Source organism: Mauremys reevesii, linkage group 7 (assembly GCF_016161935.1).
Source record: "Mauremys reevesii isolate NIE-2019 linkage group 7, ASM1616193v1, whole genome shotgun sequence".
Taxonomy (NCBI): domain Eukaryota; kingdom Metazoa; phylum Chordata; order Testudines; family Geoemydidae; genus Mauremys; species Mauremys reevesii.
Genome location: NC_052629.1, coordinates 66,722,157 through 66,740,393, shown reverse-complemented (window position 1 = coordinate 66,740,393; position 18,237 = coordinate 66,722,157). Strand labels below are relative to the sequence as shown.

At 46.8% G+C, this 18,237-nt stretch overlaps 1 protein-coding gene and 1 long non-coding RNA gene across 9 annotated transcripts in view; one reads left to right on the top strand and one right to left on the bottom strand.

The window, feature by feature from the left end:
- The window catches only part of ARHGAP22 (Rho GTPase activating protein 22), a 256,899-nt gene that overhangs the window by 200,461 nt on the left and 38,201 nt on the right, over positions 1–18,237 (bottom strand). For 6 of the 8 annotated variants that reach the window (XM_039482020.1, XM_039482021.1, XM_039482018.1 and 3 more), the window contains one exon: positions 5,267–5,354. In XM_039482020.1, coding sequence (XP_039337954.1) covers positions 5,267–5,354 — 88 coding nt within the window. Of the gene's footprint in view, positions 1–5,266; positions 5,355–5,859; positions 5,925–16,407; positions 16,553–18,237 lie in introns of those variants that run through there. The other 2 variants (XM_039482023.1, XM_039482029.1) reach the window with 2 other exon arrangements.
- Positions 1,958–12,128, top strand: LOC120369105. The gene is made up of 3 exons (XR_005582928.1): positions 1,958–2,010; positions 10,745–10,825; positions 11,953–12,128. It is a non-coding gene; the product is annotated as an uncharacterized LOC120369105 (long non-coding RNA).

Below are 18,237 nucleotides of genomic sequence, written 5' to 3'. Positions count from 1 at the left end.
GGTCCCGCTTCGGCGGTAATTCGGCGGCGGGGGGGCCCCGCTGCGGGTCTTCGGGGCACTTCGGCGGCAGGTCCCGGAACGGAAGGGCCCCCCGCCGCCGAAGACCCCGGGCCCCCGGAATCCTCTGGGCGGCCCTGATTAAAGTATCATTTCCTGCGAGATCAGAGGGGGGAGCAGTCGTTATTCTAGCATAGCTCCCCCTGATCTCTGGAGAGACCAAGCCTTACATTTCTAAGTGCATTACTCTATTACAGGGGTAGGCAACCTATGGCACGGGTGCCGAAGGCGGCACACGAGCTGATTTTCAGTGGCACTCACACTGCCCGAGTCCTGGTCACCGGTTCGGGGGGGGGAGGGCTCTGCATTTTAGTTTAATTGTAAATGAAACTTCTTAAACATTTTTAAAACCTTATTTACTTTACATACAACAATAGTTTAATTATATATTATAGACTTATAGAAAGAGACCTTCTAAAAATGTTAAAATGTATTACCGGCCCGCGAAACCTTAAATTAGAGTGAATAAATGAAGACTCAGCACAGCACTTCTGAAAAGTTGCCGACCCCTGCTCTATTAGATGCTCCCAGCATTGCTTACAGCATTTTACCATCCTTGTGTGCTCTTGTAACCCAGGCTAAAACTGTGGCTTTATCTCCCACCACTGCCTAGATTTGAGGCAGCTACTGCCTCCACAGTTTAAGTCTGTTACTGCCTCCATGCTAACAGAGCTGGTCCTTCACCTTCAGCAGTAGTAGTTTACTCTTTTAGATCCAGAGATCCTGGGTTCAGTCTTAAGTTCCCTGTAAGCTTCATGGCCGTGCAGTAGCCTATTAAGTGCTGCACAGGTGCTCAGGGAACTCTCCTGGCCGGGACCAGCCAGGGCCAGGGGAGAGGCGCCCCTCCCCCAGCCCCAACTCAGCCCCAGACCAGACCTGCCATGGCTGGGGGAGGGGCCACAGCCCCTATCCCACAGCCCCAGCCCCAGAGCTGCCGAGGCAGGGAGAGGCGCCTTTCCCTCCCAGCCCAGGTGCTGCTGTGGGAAGAGAGAGCTGAGGTGAGTCCTCTCTCCCTACTGTAGCCCCGGGGCAACCTTCAGCCCAAACCCCTCACCCCTGGCCCCACCCCAGAGTCCACATCCCCAGCTGGAGCCCTCACCCCCGCCCCACCCTCTGCCCCAGCCCTGAGCCCCCTCCCACACTCCGAACCCCTCAGCCCCACCCTCACCACATGAATTTTGTTATGTGCACCAGTGGTTGGGGCAGTGGCAGTTGGGCCTAGTAGTCAGTGTGGTAGCAGTCAGCCCAGGAAATGGAGCTAGAGGTCAGACCCAGAATCAGGAGTCAAGAGCAGAGTCAAAACAAGGCAAGCATAGGACTGGGAGCTGGGCTGGAGCAGGCTAAAGCTGGTGGAGTCTGTCACCACTATCAGACAGGGGAGAGTCCCAAGGGCAGACTGAACAGGTGCTATGGCTCCTGTGAGGCTTATACGCCTGCCCTCCAGTCACCAGACCAGCTCCTGGCTTGTGGATTGACTGAGCCTAGCACAGGAATGACTCACCCACTGCAAGTAGCTTAATCAGGCTCTAGTTCAGGGACTCCTCATGCAGCCAGCCTTCTGCCTGCCAGGGAGTGGGTCACCGAGCTACACTCCCAGCTCTCTAACTCTCCCAGCCTCTCTCATGTCCCTAGTTAACCCTCCCCCCAGCCGCATTATACAGCTTGGAGAGGGACTCTATGAAACATGAATACTACTAAGTGCCCATCATTAGCTCTTGTTACTCGGCAGAAAATCAATACAGGCTCTGTTACAATACGGGACATGCTGTTACTACCAGCCCTGTGTTTTGAGGACACCGCTACAGCAGCCTGCGGCATAGAAAAGCTGATAAAGGCCGAGCAGCAGTTCTGGGAACTAGGCTTCCGCAGCCCTGGCTATTAATCACACAGTTCTTTGCAGGTGGCTTGTGCCAGAAAAACTTTATGAAGTCTCAGCGTTTCCTTGTGGGCCAGGTAAGACAAAGCTTCCACTCTTCCGCTGCACCAGACACTGGGTTTCTGCAGATGCCTGGTGGCAGCAATAGGATCATTAATGATAACATACTTTGCTCTTGGATTTCTTTCTTTAAAAAATTCTCCCCTCCAGTCACATGCACAATAAAAACCATTAACACACACAGATTGCCTTTGTTATCCCAAGATCCCAAACTCCACTATGAAGAGTGAGTATTGTTATCCTTGCAAGTGTATAACCCCCATCTTACAATAGGGAAACTGAGTCACAGGGTGAAGTTCCCTCAGTCACACAGCTTAACTGGGTCAGAGCTGGGGACTGAACCCAGGTGCCCTGACACTAACACCTAGACTTTAGCCATACGATCATCCATCCTTCCTCTCCTATACAGCATCCATTAAAGAGCAGTGCATGGCCGGCAGATAACTGCCCACAACCAAAGCCATTTCAAATAGCATACACAAAACAATGACATCTCGGGCCAAACACAGCCTGGGGCAGGTGTGCTGGAAGTAGGATATGGACAGCTCCAGGCCACATCCACCAATGATGTAAGTGCCAAGTGACACTCTGCGGATGTGCATTAGCTAAATATCGACTTTTCAATAGCCTCATCACTGTGCTGTCTGAGCAGCTCACAAATATTAATGGCCATAATCTCACAGCACCCCACTAGGTAGGGAAGCTTTATACAAATTTTCCACAAGCTGGGCGGAGGTACAGAAAAGTTAAGCGATCCACCCAACATGTCTTTAGTAACAGCAGGTCCCAGCCTAGTGCCTTAAACACAGGCTAACAAGCTTCCGGCCCAACAGCAGTCTCTCCCCCAAAAGATCCCAAATCACTTTGCAAGCTAGCCACACGGATTGCCACGTGAAATGCAGCCAGTTTTAGGCTGAAATGTGACAGCTCTTTAATAGGGCACAGTAACACCATCTAACAGTTCAAGGCAGGAAGTGAAAAAATAACCTCTTACTCCAGTTGAATTTGCAGGACAAATGGAGAACTGCCAAAAGCTGAAATTCAGCCAGGACAACAGAGTTAATACCGATTGCTACTCTGATAAAGATGCGGTGAGATCTTTAATAACGAAGCTTTGCTTTTATGGCTCATGTGAAAGGCACGTCCCAGGCAGTACAAGGATAAAAGGTTTAGAAAAATCTGGCCTGAGAAGAAAAGTTTAAAAGACTGGGCATGTTTAGCCTTGAGAAAAAGACGACTGAAGGGGGACCTGAGAACAGTCTTCAAATATGCTAAGGGCTGTTGTAAAGAGGACAGTGATCAATGGTTCTCCATGCCCACTGAAGATAGGACAAGAAGTAATAAGCATAATCTGCAGTGAGAGAGAATTAGAGTAGATATTAGAAAAAAAACTTTCTAACTATGAGGAAAGGTACGGTAAGCATTGGAATAGGCTTCCAAGGGAGGTTGTGAAATTCCAATCACTGGAGGTTAAGAACATATTAGACAACCCTGTCAGGGAGAGCCTGCTCTAGGTTTACTGGTTCTGCCTTTGTGCAGCAGGGCAGGGTTAGATGACCTTGTGTGGGTCTTTCCAGCCCTGTGTTCTCTGAGTCTATGATAGCACCACGCTGAGGAACTGGCTTAGAGGAAGGAATGCCAGGTACTAATCGCTACCTCACTTCCTGGAGGTCTCCCAGCTCCCATGCAAATAACAACCCGGCCCCCACCCACATTTGGGGTGTGGGAATACAGCTGGTGCAGTGCGGTACAGCCTGCCTGATGTGTCACTCACATGAGTATTTATGACAGACAGTGGTGAGGGAGCAGAAAGTGTCCTACTCTTCCAGGAAACTTCTAGTGAGAGTCAACTAGAATGCTGTCACGGTGGCGTATTCCGATGGCCTGGCTGCCGCAGTAACTGAAAGCTTTTCAGCATCATCTGTCTCCAAGACTCTGCCTGATACTGTGACAAGAGGAGTTTAGATAGAACATGGGCCGTGAAAGTCTTGTTGTGTTAGATAGCAGGAGCAAGGCCCCCGACACACTGTTAAAAGGACATCTGCCTCCAGTGCTAATGCACAACTGCTTGGACAAATGTACCCTGCCTTGGGAGAGACAGTCCATTTAGATGTAATTGTATTAGGCTGGAGTTTGTTGAGATATGATAGTAGCAGCAGCACAGTGGGGAAACAGAACACCAAGGAAGGAGACAGATAATCCATGCTGGGGAGATGGACAATGTGAATGGCAAAGCAAGCAACCCACCAGCACACGTGAACCACTGCTAGAGAGTGCACCAACAACCTCAGACATCATTCCTTTCAGGAGCTCATTCATAAATCCTTCCACGTACTAGCTCCAGCCAACCTTAAGGGCTCTTCTATCTCCCTTCTCTCTCCTCTTGCAGTGACCTCAGTTTCACTGCTATTGGTGCAAGAGCTTGCTCCTCTGCAGCTCCTGCCATCTGCAACAGCATCCCTGAAAGTTCTCAAATGAATTTCAAATTCCAGCAGAAGGCATCCTTGTTCTCCCTTGCCTGTGTCTCTAAATTGCTCTCCCCTCTTCCTTGCATCCATCTCTGTAACTGCATTGCTGAGCTCTGGAAAGCCTTTTGGGATAGAGGCCATACAATAGATATGAGACAAAATAAAGCTGTCAAAGGGAAGATTCTCTCTTCCAGAAGATACAAAACTGCACAGGATTTCCAGCTGCAGGTAGCATACAGGACACAAGGGACAAATGTCAGTCACATACTGCCCCTGGAGACACCTGTGAGAGGACATTACAAGGACTCGACTTGGATAACAGAATGACTGACAATAACTCTTAACCCAGAGTCTTAAGGCTATGATTTTCAAATGGTCCCTTTGAACATCCCAGTCTAAATAACTATGAACCACTTATGGGTCCTTCTACCAAAATTCGCCTACAGGTTAAAAAATACTATGTACTGGAATCAGATAAAAACTTTGTAAATTATTTATTTTCATGGGATCAGTGCAAACTTTGAAAAGCCAAGATCTTCCTTCCAACAGCCTGGTAAATCTGTGACAGAGCAGAAGGTGTCCCTAAATATACCTAGAGCTATCAAATCAGTTCTATGGTAAGTGATTACGTGGCAGATAAGACTAGGTCTGACCTGCTCTACAACAGAACCAGATGGCTGGATACTGTGCACATGGCATCAGACCTCTCAGAACAGAAATGTGCCTGGTTGGCCAGTTACTATGTTAAATGGCGGTTGTGAGCAGGACCACGTCAGGTATGAAGGAAAAGGAAATGCTGGCCTACCTGGGGCAATTTCAAAGAGGTGTTTCCCTGGTTCCTCAGGCTGAGGGGTCAGCTCGCTCACCTGATTGCCTTGCAGTGGAATGAAACCCTGTAATGGACACAGAAATACCAGTGAAGGGGGAAAGGCCTTAAGGAAAGCAGGGAAGGGATGAGAACACAGAACATAGTTTTGCAGATTTAGACCCTTCTCTTTTCCACCCCACCCTTTTCTTTCTGGTTTCTCCCTCTTTCTCTGGGTCTGCTTGTCTAACACTTGCCTCCTCTGTCCTTTCCCACAATCTGACCACTGTTGATGCAAGAGTCTTCTCCTCTCCCTCAACTGATATTTCTTACTGAGCCCCAGCATGTTCAGTGCTCTACAATCAGAGAAGGAGACACTTGCCACTCCAAGGACCTCTATTTCTGACATCAGCACTACCTCTGCCATTGGGAACAGCCTTCCTGTATCCCCCTGTCTGCTGATGCCATCTCTTATTAGTCTAGTCTGAAAACATCTGTTCTCCTTAATTTCTCTCACTCTGATTGCGGTCTGAAAGCCAAACTTCTCATTCGCAGGTGGCTAAGGTTACGCACCAACATTCATATTTAGGTACCCAATAAGTGGCCTGATTTTCAGAGGTGCTGCACACCCAATAGCTCTCACTGGCTCCCACGCTGCAGAGGGAGGCATTTGAAGCAGATCAGCTGATCCAAACTCCCTTGGACTGTGAAGGAATTTGAATCCTGGTCCAAACTCCTCTCTCTAGTTTCAAAAATCCCAGACTGTATCTCGAGAGAGGGCTGAGCCACTCCATTTGCTTCCATGTCCAAATGCCCCCAGAGTGTATGGCTCTCTGCAGCTGGGGGCTCTGATGGTCCAATGCTATATTTGGATTTGCCAGAAAGGCCCTTAGAGTGATGTCACAGCCATCCACCATCTCCCAGTGGTGCACAGCTTGGCCTCCCATTACCCTGGAGAGGAAAGTCCCTCCCCTTATTATGGGCCGGGAGAGGAAGCAGCAGTTCCCTTTGAAGTCCTGCTATGGGACAGCAGAGGGAGCTGGCTAAAAAGTTCCCAGTTCAGGTTCTTAGGAATCTATATGAAGTGAAGAGGGGAATGAGTGGCCAGAGGGGCTGGCAGAAAAGAAAGGGAGTGAGGGGCAGATGGGCCACATGGATGTCCTGGCCCCAATGAGCCCACCTGCCTTTGCAGGAAGCTGTGTGTCGCTCAGTGCAGGGGCAGCTCTAGGAATTGCGCCGCCCCAAGCAGGGCGGCACGCCGCAGGGGGCGCTCTGGCGGTCGCCGGTCCCGCGGCTCCGGTGCACCTCCCGCAGACGTGGCTGCGGAGGGCCCGCTGGTCCCACGGCTCCAGTGGAGCTCCCGCAGGCGTGCCTGCGGATGCTCCACCGGAGCCGCGGGACCAACGGACCCTCCGCAGGCACGTCTGCGGGAGGTCCGCTGGAGCCGCCTGCCGCCCTCCCGCGGCATGCCGCCCCAAGCGCGCGCTTGGCGCGCTGGGGTCTGGAGCTGGCCCTGGCCCCATGACAATTTTTTCCACTACAACATCCAGATTCCAAATGAGAACACTGAGCAGCACAACGTTCACCCTGCAGTCATCATTTATATTCATGCACACAGTTATCGGCTTTCAAATCATTTTAACAATAGACAAACCCGAGAGACAATGGAGCGTGTATAATATACAATGCTGGTAATCAAAATCAATCCCAATTAGATTCTCCATCTGCTTCCAAGTTTGTGTTATTCAAGTAACACAATTCTGGTATTTGATAGGGATGAGAACACCCAGAATTTCGATTAAAGGAATAAAACCTGCCATGTGACCTTTGCATTCTTCCTTGGGTAGCTGGGAAGACAGTAAATTAATTTTTTCATTTATGTTATTGCATAATTTTTTCTCTAGCGTTGCCTCTTGGAATAATGTCTTTTGTACAGTTGCTTTCTTTGGAGAAATTACTGTAATAAACCAAGGAGCCAGCTGGTATTAGATGTAAATGAATTAAGCTTTTACTCTTTTCTTTGAGTGTATAATGTTGAAATTACCAGACATAAGTTACCAAAGCAGCAATTCTTGAGATGGAAAATATTGTCGGCTGGTAAATAAGCTCGGATTCATCAAGCCTCATGATGCAATGAGTTGGGACTCACTTTGATACAGCCCACTTCATTAAAATTACCCACTGCTCTGAATGGATGGATCAGCCTATCGCTATAGAGGGGGCAGGGGCGGCTCCAGGCCCCAGCACACCAAGCGCGTGCTTGGGGCGGCAAGCCGCGGGGGGCTCTCTGCCGGCGCCACAAGGGCGGTAGGCAGGCTGCCCTCGGCGGCTTGCCTGCGGAGGGTCCGCTGGTCCCGCGGCTTCGGAGAACCTCCTGCAGGCACGCCTGCTTGGGGCGGCAAAATGCCTAGAGCTGCCCCTCTGAGGGGGCTGTGACAGTGTACCCCATAAGGCTTTATGGGGTGGGGGTGCTTATAAATGTATGTATGATATAACTCGAATAGAGTTTTGCTACATGTGCCATGTAACATATCTATTTAAAGGTTATGTTCATCCTAGTTGCATGCAGGCACTATTTGTGTGTTCAAAGTTATGAACATTGGCTGTATAATTGCTTGATTTCTAAGTAGCCTTACTTGGAACATTTGGTCACTTCTTGGGAAAGGAATGTGCTCAATCAAGAAGCATTTAACAGACAAAAGAGCTTGGAAGACTCCAATCCACATAAGAAGTCTACCTGAGGACATTCAAGGTAGCATATGGGTAATGACTGCTGAGTCATGCATGGGCATGTGACTTGCCCATGTGATTCCAAATCTCCATTTCATGACTGGATTCTACACAGGGTGAGGAGGGGGTCTCCACCCACAAGAGAGTCTATTTAAACCCCTGGGAGACCCCTCCATTTTGTCTTCAGCTGGCTAAAGAAGGAGTCTCTCCACCCCCCCAGGATACTTAAGGGAAACTGGAACAAAGGTCAGTAACTACAAGGAATGTGAGTGATTGCTGGACCCAGGCTAAAAAGGAGATTAGCCTGTAAAAGGGAGCATTCTGGAACTGGTGAGGATCTTATCTGTATTTAGTTTGATTAGACATAGATTTGCGCATTTTATTTTATTTTGCTTGGTAACTTACTTTGCTCTGTCTGTTACTACTTGGAACCACTTAGATCCTACTTTCTGTATTTAATAAAATCACTTTTTACTTTTGAATTAACTCAGAGTATGTATTAATACCTGGGGGAGCAAACAGCTGTGCATATCTCTCTATCAGTGTTATAGAGGGTGAACAATTTATGAGTTTATCTTGCATTAGCTTTATGCAGGGTAATACGGATTTATTTGGGTTTAGACCCCACTGGGAGTTGGGCATCTGGGTGCTAAAGACAAGCACACTTCTGTGAGCTGTTTTCAGGTAAACCTGCAGCTTTGGGGCAGGTAATTCAGACTGAGTCTTTGTTGAAGTAGACAAGAGTGTCTGGCTCGGCAAGACAGGGTGCTGAAGTCCTGCGCTGGCAGGGAAAACAGGGATCCTGTTTGTCTTTGGTCACACTCCTTTCCAGTACCTTGAAATCATGTGATGTCATTCCTAGGGGTTCTAGTCTTGGCACATCAGTTGGCAGCTTCCAGGGGGGTTTCTGTGATCCAACCCGTCACAGTGGCGTAGTTGAGCAGGGTCTGTGCACGGCTGATTGCTTTGAGGCACTGGTAGTGATTTTAGGTGAGTTTTAGGTGTGGTGGCTGGAGAACAGACAAAGTGGTTACTGGTTTGTTATTTTCTGTTTGCTTATTTCGGGAAAGGGAAGTAGGGACAGAAAAGGAAGTAAAATAAATAAGATTGAAGGTCAGAAGAAGCTAAAACTGCACTGGTTGCAAATTATCCAGAAAGGCTGAACACTGGGCACTGTGAAAGTCTCTGTTAACTAAGCATCCCCTGAGCTGAGTGCATCTCAGTTTCAGTGAACTCTAGAGGGGTGTGGCCCAGCACAAGAAAGCAGGAAAATGAGTACTAGTGACATCGCTAATAAACTAAAGCTGACCAAACTGGAAGCAAAAGAGAAAGAAAATGAACATAAGAGACGGCTAGAACTAAGACAATTAGAAATTACTGTTTTGGAGGCAGAAAATGCAAGGGAAGAAGCTGCCCACAAGAGGGCTATGGAGGCCCAGAAACATTAATTGTCTGTTATGGAGATGAGGAGACAAAACCCTCCAACTGTTGGCTCCACTTCCCCAAAAATCCATAAATGGGAGTGACTATGTCCACAGTATAACGAGTCCAGCGATATCGCCAAGTATTTCATCACCTTTGAGAGACTGTGCACCCTCCATGCCATCCCTGAAGATCAGAAGATGACCACATTGATAGCAAAATTGACAGGCAGAGCTCTGGACATATTCAATAAGATGCCTATTGATGATGCTTCAAACCATGGTAAATTTAAGGAACTGGTTTTGAAACCGTTTCAGGTTATACCTGAAACCTACAGGGTTAAATTCAGAAGTCTTAGGAGGGGATCTGGATTAAGTAATGTGGCTTATGCCAATGAAATGAGAGATTTGGTAGATAAATGGGTGCGGGGGAAAGGCATTACAAGCTTTGAAGGGATGTGTGATCTGGTTACTCAGGAACCTTCTTTAGCCAGCTGAAGACAAAATGGAGGGGTCTCCCAGGGGTTTAAATAGACTCTTTCTTGTGGGTGGAGACCCCTTCCTCACCCTGTGTAGAATCCAGTCACTAAATGGAGATTTGGAATCACATGGGCAAGTCACATGCCCATGCATGAGTCAGGACTTGCTGGTAGCAGTCATTACCCACATGCTACCTTGAATGTCCTCAGGTAGACTTCTGATGTGGATTGGAGTCTTCCAAGCTCTTTTGTCTGTTAAATGCTTCTTGATTGAGCACATTCCTTTTCCAAGAAGTGACCAAATGTTCCAAGTAAGGCTACTTAGAAATCAAGCAATTATACAGCCAATGTTCATAACTTTGAACACACAAATGGCGCCTGCATGCAACTAGGATGAACATAACCTTTACATAGATATGCCATGTAACATATGTAGTAAAACTCTATTCCAGTTATATCATACATACATTTATAAGCACCCCCGCCTCATAAAGCCTTATGGGGTACACTGTCACACCCTCCCCCTGAACTTACTGCCAGAGACTTGGACACTGTCCATGGCGGAGGCAGTACCTGTAAAATTCCTGTTTGTCGTTGGTCACACTCCTTTCCAGTACCTTGAAACCATGTGATGTCATTCCTAGGGGTTCTAGCCTGTTTTGGGGTTCCTGGTCCCTGGATTCCTGAAAACAGGTTGGGGTATAGCATTGCTAACAGAATGCAGGCAGCAATATCTGTTAAAGTGGATGTGTCTTGGCATTTTGCCACCAATGCCATGAGGTGGTGTGCCTCAGTTTCCCCTTCTACACAGCAGCATGGGCCTGTTATGCTTTTGCTTCTTTTTACAGGTCTGGGCTGAAACGTAACATGCTGATGGGGCTGTCTCCTCACCATCCCTAGCACGTACAACAGCTTCTTCCACAAGTCTGGTATGTCCCACATCTTTAAAGGGTTTACCACCAGTATGAATTCTTTTGTTTTATCCCATAGGTGAATTAGCAAAAGAGACAAGGTTAACAGCAAATCTATGGTGGACAGGCTTCGTTCACTCAATTTGACTTGTTTAGCGTCTATTGCGTTTTCCCAGTTCTCTGTGCCCTCTGGTAGACACACTGATGCAGATTCTTCTGCCTCTTTGGGGAAGGCTTCTAATTCAGGCATGTGGTTGGGTCTTTGGCCTGGAAGGGGTGTACTACAACCCTGCCTGTGCCGGCGCCGCGAGGGCGGCAGGCAGGCTGCCCTCGGTGGCTTGCCTGCGGAGGGTCCGCTGGTCCTGCGGCTTCGGAGGACCTCCCACAGGCACGCCTGCTTGGGGCAGCAAAATGCCTAGAGCCACCCCTCTGAGGGGGCAAAAAGGCATCTCACTAAAACCTGGTAGGGAATGGAGAGTTGGGTCCACTCCTAACGAAGTGGTGGGGGAGGCAGCCCCCTTATCAGAGTGGAGTTGTCTGGCCAACTCTTGTCGTGGCATCCACGGACTCTGGAGGGAGCTTTATTCAGCTCCTCTTAATGAGGGGGATTAATGTCAATTGAGAATGGTGACACTCAGGAAAGACCCACTCCAGAGTTTGATACTCCGTTCCAGTGAATTACATGTTACAATCACTCTAGAGTTTATAAGGCTACAGTCCAGTGAACTAATAACTCACTCCAGAGTTTGAGACTCCTCAACTAAGGAACAGACAATGACATTCTAAAAAACCCACCAACCCTATGTTGCTGCATCATTGTTAACCTTAATCACAAGAAGTTGGGAAATGCAGAAGTTAGTTTCAACAGCAAAATTACCTTGGTTACACTGCACATAATACCTAGCTCTTATGTAGCACTTTTTCATTCATACATCTCAAAGTACTTTACAGCAGAGTATCATTATTCCCATTTTACAAATGGGGAAACTGAGACAAAGTGACTTGCCCAACGTCACCAAGAAGGCCAGTGGCAGAGCAAAGAACTGATCCCAAGTCTTCTGAGTTCCAGTCGTCTATCCACTAGGCAACACTGCCTCATCTGTGTTGTATATTTAATGAAACACACTATTGCTGTTTGTTTGCAGAGAGTAAGAGGAACACTGTACCAGAAGAAGAGGAAGCAAAATAATATTACCCAGCCTGGTAAGGGTTTCTGCTGGGACTTTCACTTTTGCAACCCCTGCCTTTTTGTTATTTAAACTGTGCAGTCTTAATGCATTCATGTCATTTTCTCAATTTAATTTCCCTGGATTTTCAAAGAATTTCCTCCCTGTACTTAATATAATTACAACAGATGAGTATGCCTGTTTTTTAAAAAAATTGTTAAATTCTTTATGGTAAATTTGATGTGGCTCTGAAAAATTTGCATTTGAAAGAGAAAGGAAGGATGGAGTTGAGTCACAGAAAGTCAACAGCTGGCACACAGTGCTTGAAATCGGAGTGCTAAGAGAGCTGGCCAAGCTACGGAAGGGACTTGGACCATCTACTGCTGGATGGCCCACCCATGGCTCCTGTGGCAGAACAGCTGTCAGGAGGCAGCTGAAGAAGACTTTGGGGTACATGGGAGTAGCCCATCTGAAACACTGGAAAGGTGAGCAGAGCTCACCAGAAACTAAAGGCTCACCCCCACCCCCGCAGGCAAGTGGGGCGGGGGGGAGGCACAGGATAGGAATCAACTGACCGCATGGAACAAAAAGAAAACGAGGAGGAGTGAGGGTTAAAACCTGGGAACCGAATGAGGATACTGAGCAGAGAACCCCAGGCAACACCCATTGCTCCACAAAAGGAGTCTGATGACTCTGCCCAGAGGAACTCTGCCTCGAAGCAGACAACTCAGAAACGAAAATAGGTCCCTGGAGCTTACAGGTTTTTAAGTTAGCTTCAGCTAAGATGTCATATCTAGCAGGAATGCAAGGAACCTATAGGCCTGAACCTTTAAGTAGCGTAAGCAGTAAAGACTATAAGCCGTAGCATATAGTCACTGCTGGGAAATTTACACAAGTCACAAGATGGCATAAAATATTTTGCTCATTTTGCAATATGCAGTTTTGTTGAGATCTTGCATAAAACGCTGATAGGTAACTGCAAGAAGTCAGTTGATACTAATTTTGGGATAGGAACATCAGCAGGTGCATAATTGCAAGATTGCAACAGTAACCAATGTATATGCTAATAAGTCTGAGATAGTTACTATACCAAGCTGTAGGACAAGAACAGCCCAACATTATTAGGGTGAGGACGTTAGTTAGGGGGCAAAGGATGCAGAACACGCTTATGAAAATTTATGGCAGTCTTCAGACCCGGTAATAGGCCCAATCACAATCTAGGAAAACAAGACCTTGACCACTAGACTCACATGGCATGACAGAGACAGGAGAGAACCCCTGTAGGCCACCACCTGTCTTCTATCTCTAGGTGAGTATGATATGACAAAGGATGTCAAATGAATATTGCACTACTGCTATATTCTTGTTTGAATTGGAACCTTTGTGTTAAAATATTGAAAACTCAGCTTTTCTTTAAGGGTGAGTGATGCCACCATGCATGTTGGGGTTCCCAACCAGTCAGTAATTCTAATTCTACTGGTGCTAGAACCTATCAAACCTCCGAGATCTAATCAGTTTGCTAATTATTGATTATTTTAAATCCCTATAGCCAATAGATGAGGCAAGACCCCTCAGTCACAGAGAGCCTCCCTGTGAAGCTTCCTCCTCCTGGACTGGAGGGGGTTGATGAGGAAGTCTCACACCAATGTGGAACATGATATCAGGCTGATGGTCCTGAAGACTGAGGTCCTCTATTTATCCACATCTAGTGGAAAGGCCAGTCTTCCCAGTGCTGCCCTGTCAAAGAGCCTCATTGCTGAGCTAGAGGGACCACGATTAAGGGTGAGAAGGGAGTTCAGTTGACATGGCCCATTCTTTCTTTGGCCTCTTGTTTTTAACTTGCATCAAGGGAGCTAGTTAGATAAAACAAGACAAATACCGATGGGTAACAACAACTCCCTTGGCTTCAGTTGAGTTTCACCTGCTTACACCAGGATTGGATTTTAGAGCTAGCCAAAAATCTTACACAAAAGGTTTTTCCATCGGAAAAAAGGGTAAAAATGTTTTTTGATTAAGATTTGTGGTTTTGTTGAAAACTCAAAGATTGTGTTTTAAATCCAAATTTGTTTGAGCTTTTGGTTTATCATCAAAAACTTGAAATTTTTCACATGTAAATGAAATAATTTCCCAGACAGGTCTACTGAATTTGGCCCAGTATTTTGGCACTCCTAGACAGAGAACTCATTCTCTTCTAGGATTTGCACATTATTTACAGTATGCCAGGAGGAAATTATTTGGATGAAGTTAAGATAATGAATATACTGCTACCAAGATCTTCACCTAAACTGCATAAGCACAGCATGGCAACTTAACTAGTTGAGCTTCCATTAGCCAGGGAGCTGTCGGATCCAGCACTCCACATCATTAATGAGACTAAATGCCACAGCTACAACAACTGGCTTCTTCCTCTTGAACTCTGCATTTGTCAGCAGGATGCAGATCAGGAATATGTCAATGAGTACTAAAATGTCATTAATGCAAACATGCTGGGAAAACACAATTCAACTCTCTATTGCAGAGACAAGTGTGCAGGAAAGGGCCTTTAAGGGGGGAAAAATTATCAAGAATGCATAGAACTGACTCGACAAACTTTTTCATACAGTTGAAGGCCATGTGCTCATCAGCCATTAAGTGGGCAGATACAATATAAGATAGACCCGTTAGGAGTTCATCATCCAGTTATTTTTAGTTAGAGATGGGCACAAGCCTCAAAGTTTGGACTGAGATTCCAAATTTTCCCAAAGCTCAGGTGTGTTCTGGTCCAGGTAATCTCAGATTTTGGCCTGACGTTCTATTTTATTTTTTGTTCGTTCTAACATAATATCTATGACTCTCACATTACATCCAATTCTTGCCTGCCATAAGGCACATGGACTTCCAAAGCTGCTGGCAATGATGGGGAAAAGGATAAGGAAATTACAGAGGGAAGCAAAAGAGCAAGAGAAAGGAAGTGTTAGCCAATGGGTGTTTCAGAATTGCTTTCCAGCCCCTCCCCCAACTCAGCAAAGCATTTAAACACATGCTTAACTCCCACTGATTTCAATGGGACTTCAGCACATGCTTGAAGTTCAGAGTAAAGATCATTAGAGTTTCCTATTTTGGGACTTAGTGTATTCCCCTTCCAGGATAAACAAAGAGCAGTGATCTGGCTGGAGGACGAGGCCATAGAAAATGACAGATCACCGTGGAACCGGAACGGGTAAAGGGGGCATTAAACTAGAAAAGCATCCGCAACCCCACACCTGAACGTGCTCTGAAGGTGAGAGGGTTGTCTACAGAGACATTTTGGTGGGGAATCAATGAGAGTCTCTTTTGCCCAGCCTGGCTTTTTTCAGGCAGTTTGGAAATCAATACGGCCAAATCAGATCTATTCCAGGCAAAGTCCATATGACACTGACATGTCAGCATTAGCTGTTTGCTGATCATTTTAGAGAATGGAATGGGGGAGGGGGAAGACTTGGACATCTAGAGCAGGGCGGGTCAAAGATTTTCCATCCACATTGATTTTTGAGGGAAAATTGGGTTTATGTCTAAATGTTTTTCATAAAAAAAGTGTCTTTCTGCAGAAAATTTAGATTTTTTCATCGACAACCCAAATGCCTGAAAACTGGAATATTTCAGACAAAATGTGGATATAGTTTGCTGTGGCACATAATGGGAGTTGTAGAGTGGTTTCCTCCTCCCCGTTCTCAACTATGAGTTGGGTTTAACAGCCAGGTTACATCTCCCATAATGCACCATAGCCAGAGAGACTAGTGCATCATGGGAGATGCAGTCTGACCAGGGAGCCTATCCTATAGGGGACAATGGGGCCTTGAGGCACCTGAACCACATCTCCAAATCAAGATGTTTTTGTTTTCATTTTTTCACTGAAAATTCCAACGTTTCAGTGAAACTTTTTGATTAAAATGAGTTTCCTCGCATGGTCTTTAACATTTTCCATGGCAAAAAGCCCATTTTTCAACCAGCTCCACTGCAGAGGGAAGAACAGTGGAGAGAAACAAAGACAAGGAGGAGAAGGAAAGACAGAGAAAGGGAGGGTGGAGAAGGAAAAGAAATACAGGGTGGTGAGAAAACATGGCAACAGAGTGATGTTGAACAGGACTATGAGGTAATGACTAACTAGAAGGCCACGTATTAATGACAGACCATATTTTACCCTTGATCTTTGTCCCAACTTCCAACTGATGTCAGTGGGAGATCGGCAGTGGATCAAGGGTGACAAGTCTTCAGTTCATCCTCCAACCCATAAAAGGTACAAGACACAAGCTTGAAATCTGAATTCAGATTTTGGACACCCTTGAATGTAGGTAGAGGTTGGATCAAGAGCTGCAGTTTGTCATTCAGGCCTCTCTCTGGAAAGTACTTTTTAGGTCATGGGTGCACGGTGAAGGGATAGATTGTCACAGCAGCCTCCAGCATGGTCTTCCCTACCTGCATATTGTCTGACTGCACTGGGTGGAGTTGCTCTCTCACAACTGCTCCCATTAGGTGATAAGAGACTTCTCTGGTGGATAATAGAGTCTAGCTCGCTACCGTCCAGTCTTTCTGGCATTTCGTAAAACACCCTGTAAATAAACTAATAGAAAGTAGGAATGATATGAAGAATCTATATAAGCAGACAGGGCATATTGATTCCATCAGCAGCTCTCACTGGTAGTGAAACATTACTGAATTTAAACAGATTGATGTGACTTCTCCACCAGTCAATCAGGCTGCATTAGCAACCTTGCTCAGGAGCTAAATTAACAATTGTTTAAATCAGTTCAATATCACAGGGTCCAACTTCTGTATACCAAAGCAGAGTAAACTCCAGCAGGTCCAGAAACAAAAACACACCAAATCCTAACTAAACGTACCTTTCTGAGCATTCTCTGAGGGTAGGTGGTTAGCCATAGAACCCTGCTGGGTCAGGGGTTCAAATCCAACCTATGTCAATACTAGCTGGAGTTACCACTGTCTCACAGCTGTTTAGTGGGCCTCTATGAAATGAGTTCTGAGGACAAATCTACACATCACAGAAGCCCCCATCTGGATTGTGTCAGAGAGGCCAAATACAGTAAAAGCTTTGTTATCTGGCATGTTGGGGGAATGGAGTTCAGAGTGCAAGAGGGGATGCGGGGTGCAGGCTTTGGGAGGGCGTTTGGATGCAGGAAGCGGCTATGGGCTGAAGCAGGGGTTGGGGTGTAGGAGGAAGGTCAGGGTACCCCTGCAGCTCTCATTGGCCACAGTTCCCAGCCAATGGGAGCTGTGGAGCTGGCACTCAGGGAGGGGGCAGTGCACGGAGCACCCGTGGCCGCACCTCGGCCTAGAAGGCAGAGGGAAATGCCAGATGCTTCTGGGAGCCACATGCAGCCTTAGCCAGGTTGCACCGCCGACCAGACTTTTAATGGCCCAGTCAGCAGTGCTGACCAGAGCTGCCAGGATCTCTTTTCGACCAGGCATTCTGGTTGAAAACTGGACACCTGGCAACCCTATCTACATCAGGGAATGTTACAAAACATTTCCCACCAGTGCAACTGCAGGTTCAGCTGTACCAGCATGGGCCCCAATATAGGACAAGTCTCCTGTGGCCAGACATTTTACTTTGTTAGCCTCCTCTTAGTGCTGGTAGGATTTTTTTGCAATACTCCTCATGCCCATAGAGTCAAACTGCAAGAGACACTGCTGGGTGAAGGCCTGGAACACAGCCACTTTCTGAAGCTGTATGAGCGTCAAGCTTTCATGTGTAGATTCTAAGGCCAGAAGCAGTGACACTGTTACAGGGACAAATCTGTTCACCACACCTTCTGTTCTACTCTGACCCAGGAAAGATGGACAGCCGTTTGTGGTGAATCTCAGGCAATCAGCTGGAGTTTCTTTTGGGAAGAAGAAAGGAAAGTGGGTCAGAGTCCTATGTTTCTCGCTAACTTTTTTTTTGGGGGGGGAAGGGGGCAGTGTTTGCATGACAGTACAAATTTGTGGGTGGCCATATTTTAACCTGAGACAGCAGCAAACCAGGGACCTCCAGAGCCAAATACATCGTCTAAACTGTAGCAGCTCAAAGAGCCAAGGCTCTTTAACTAGGGTGTATAAAATTCACATCCTCTGCTAATCAAGCCCAGCAGGTGACCCGTAAGACACGCTGCCCAGTGGATTACAAGAGCTTCAACACTAGGAGCAGTATGCCATTGATAGAGTGTCCAACCTGCTCGATCAATAAATTGCATGGATGCGTTCTGGTTATTTTTAGAGGGTTCCCTGTTGTTTGCGGAAGCAGAGATA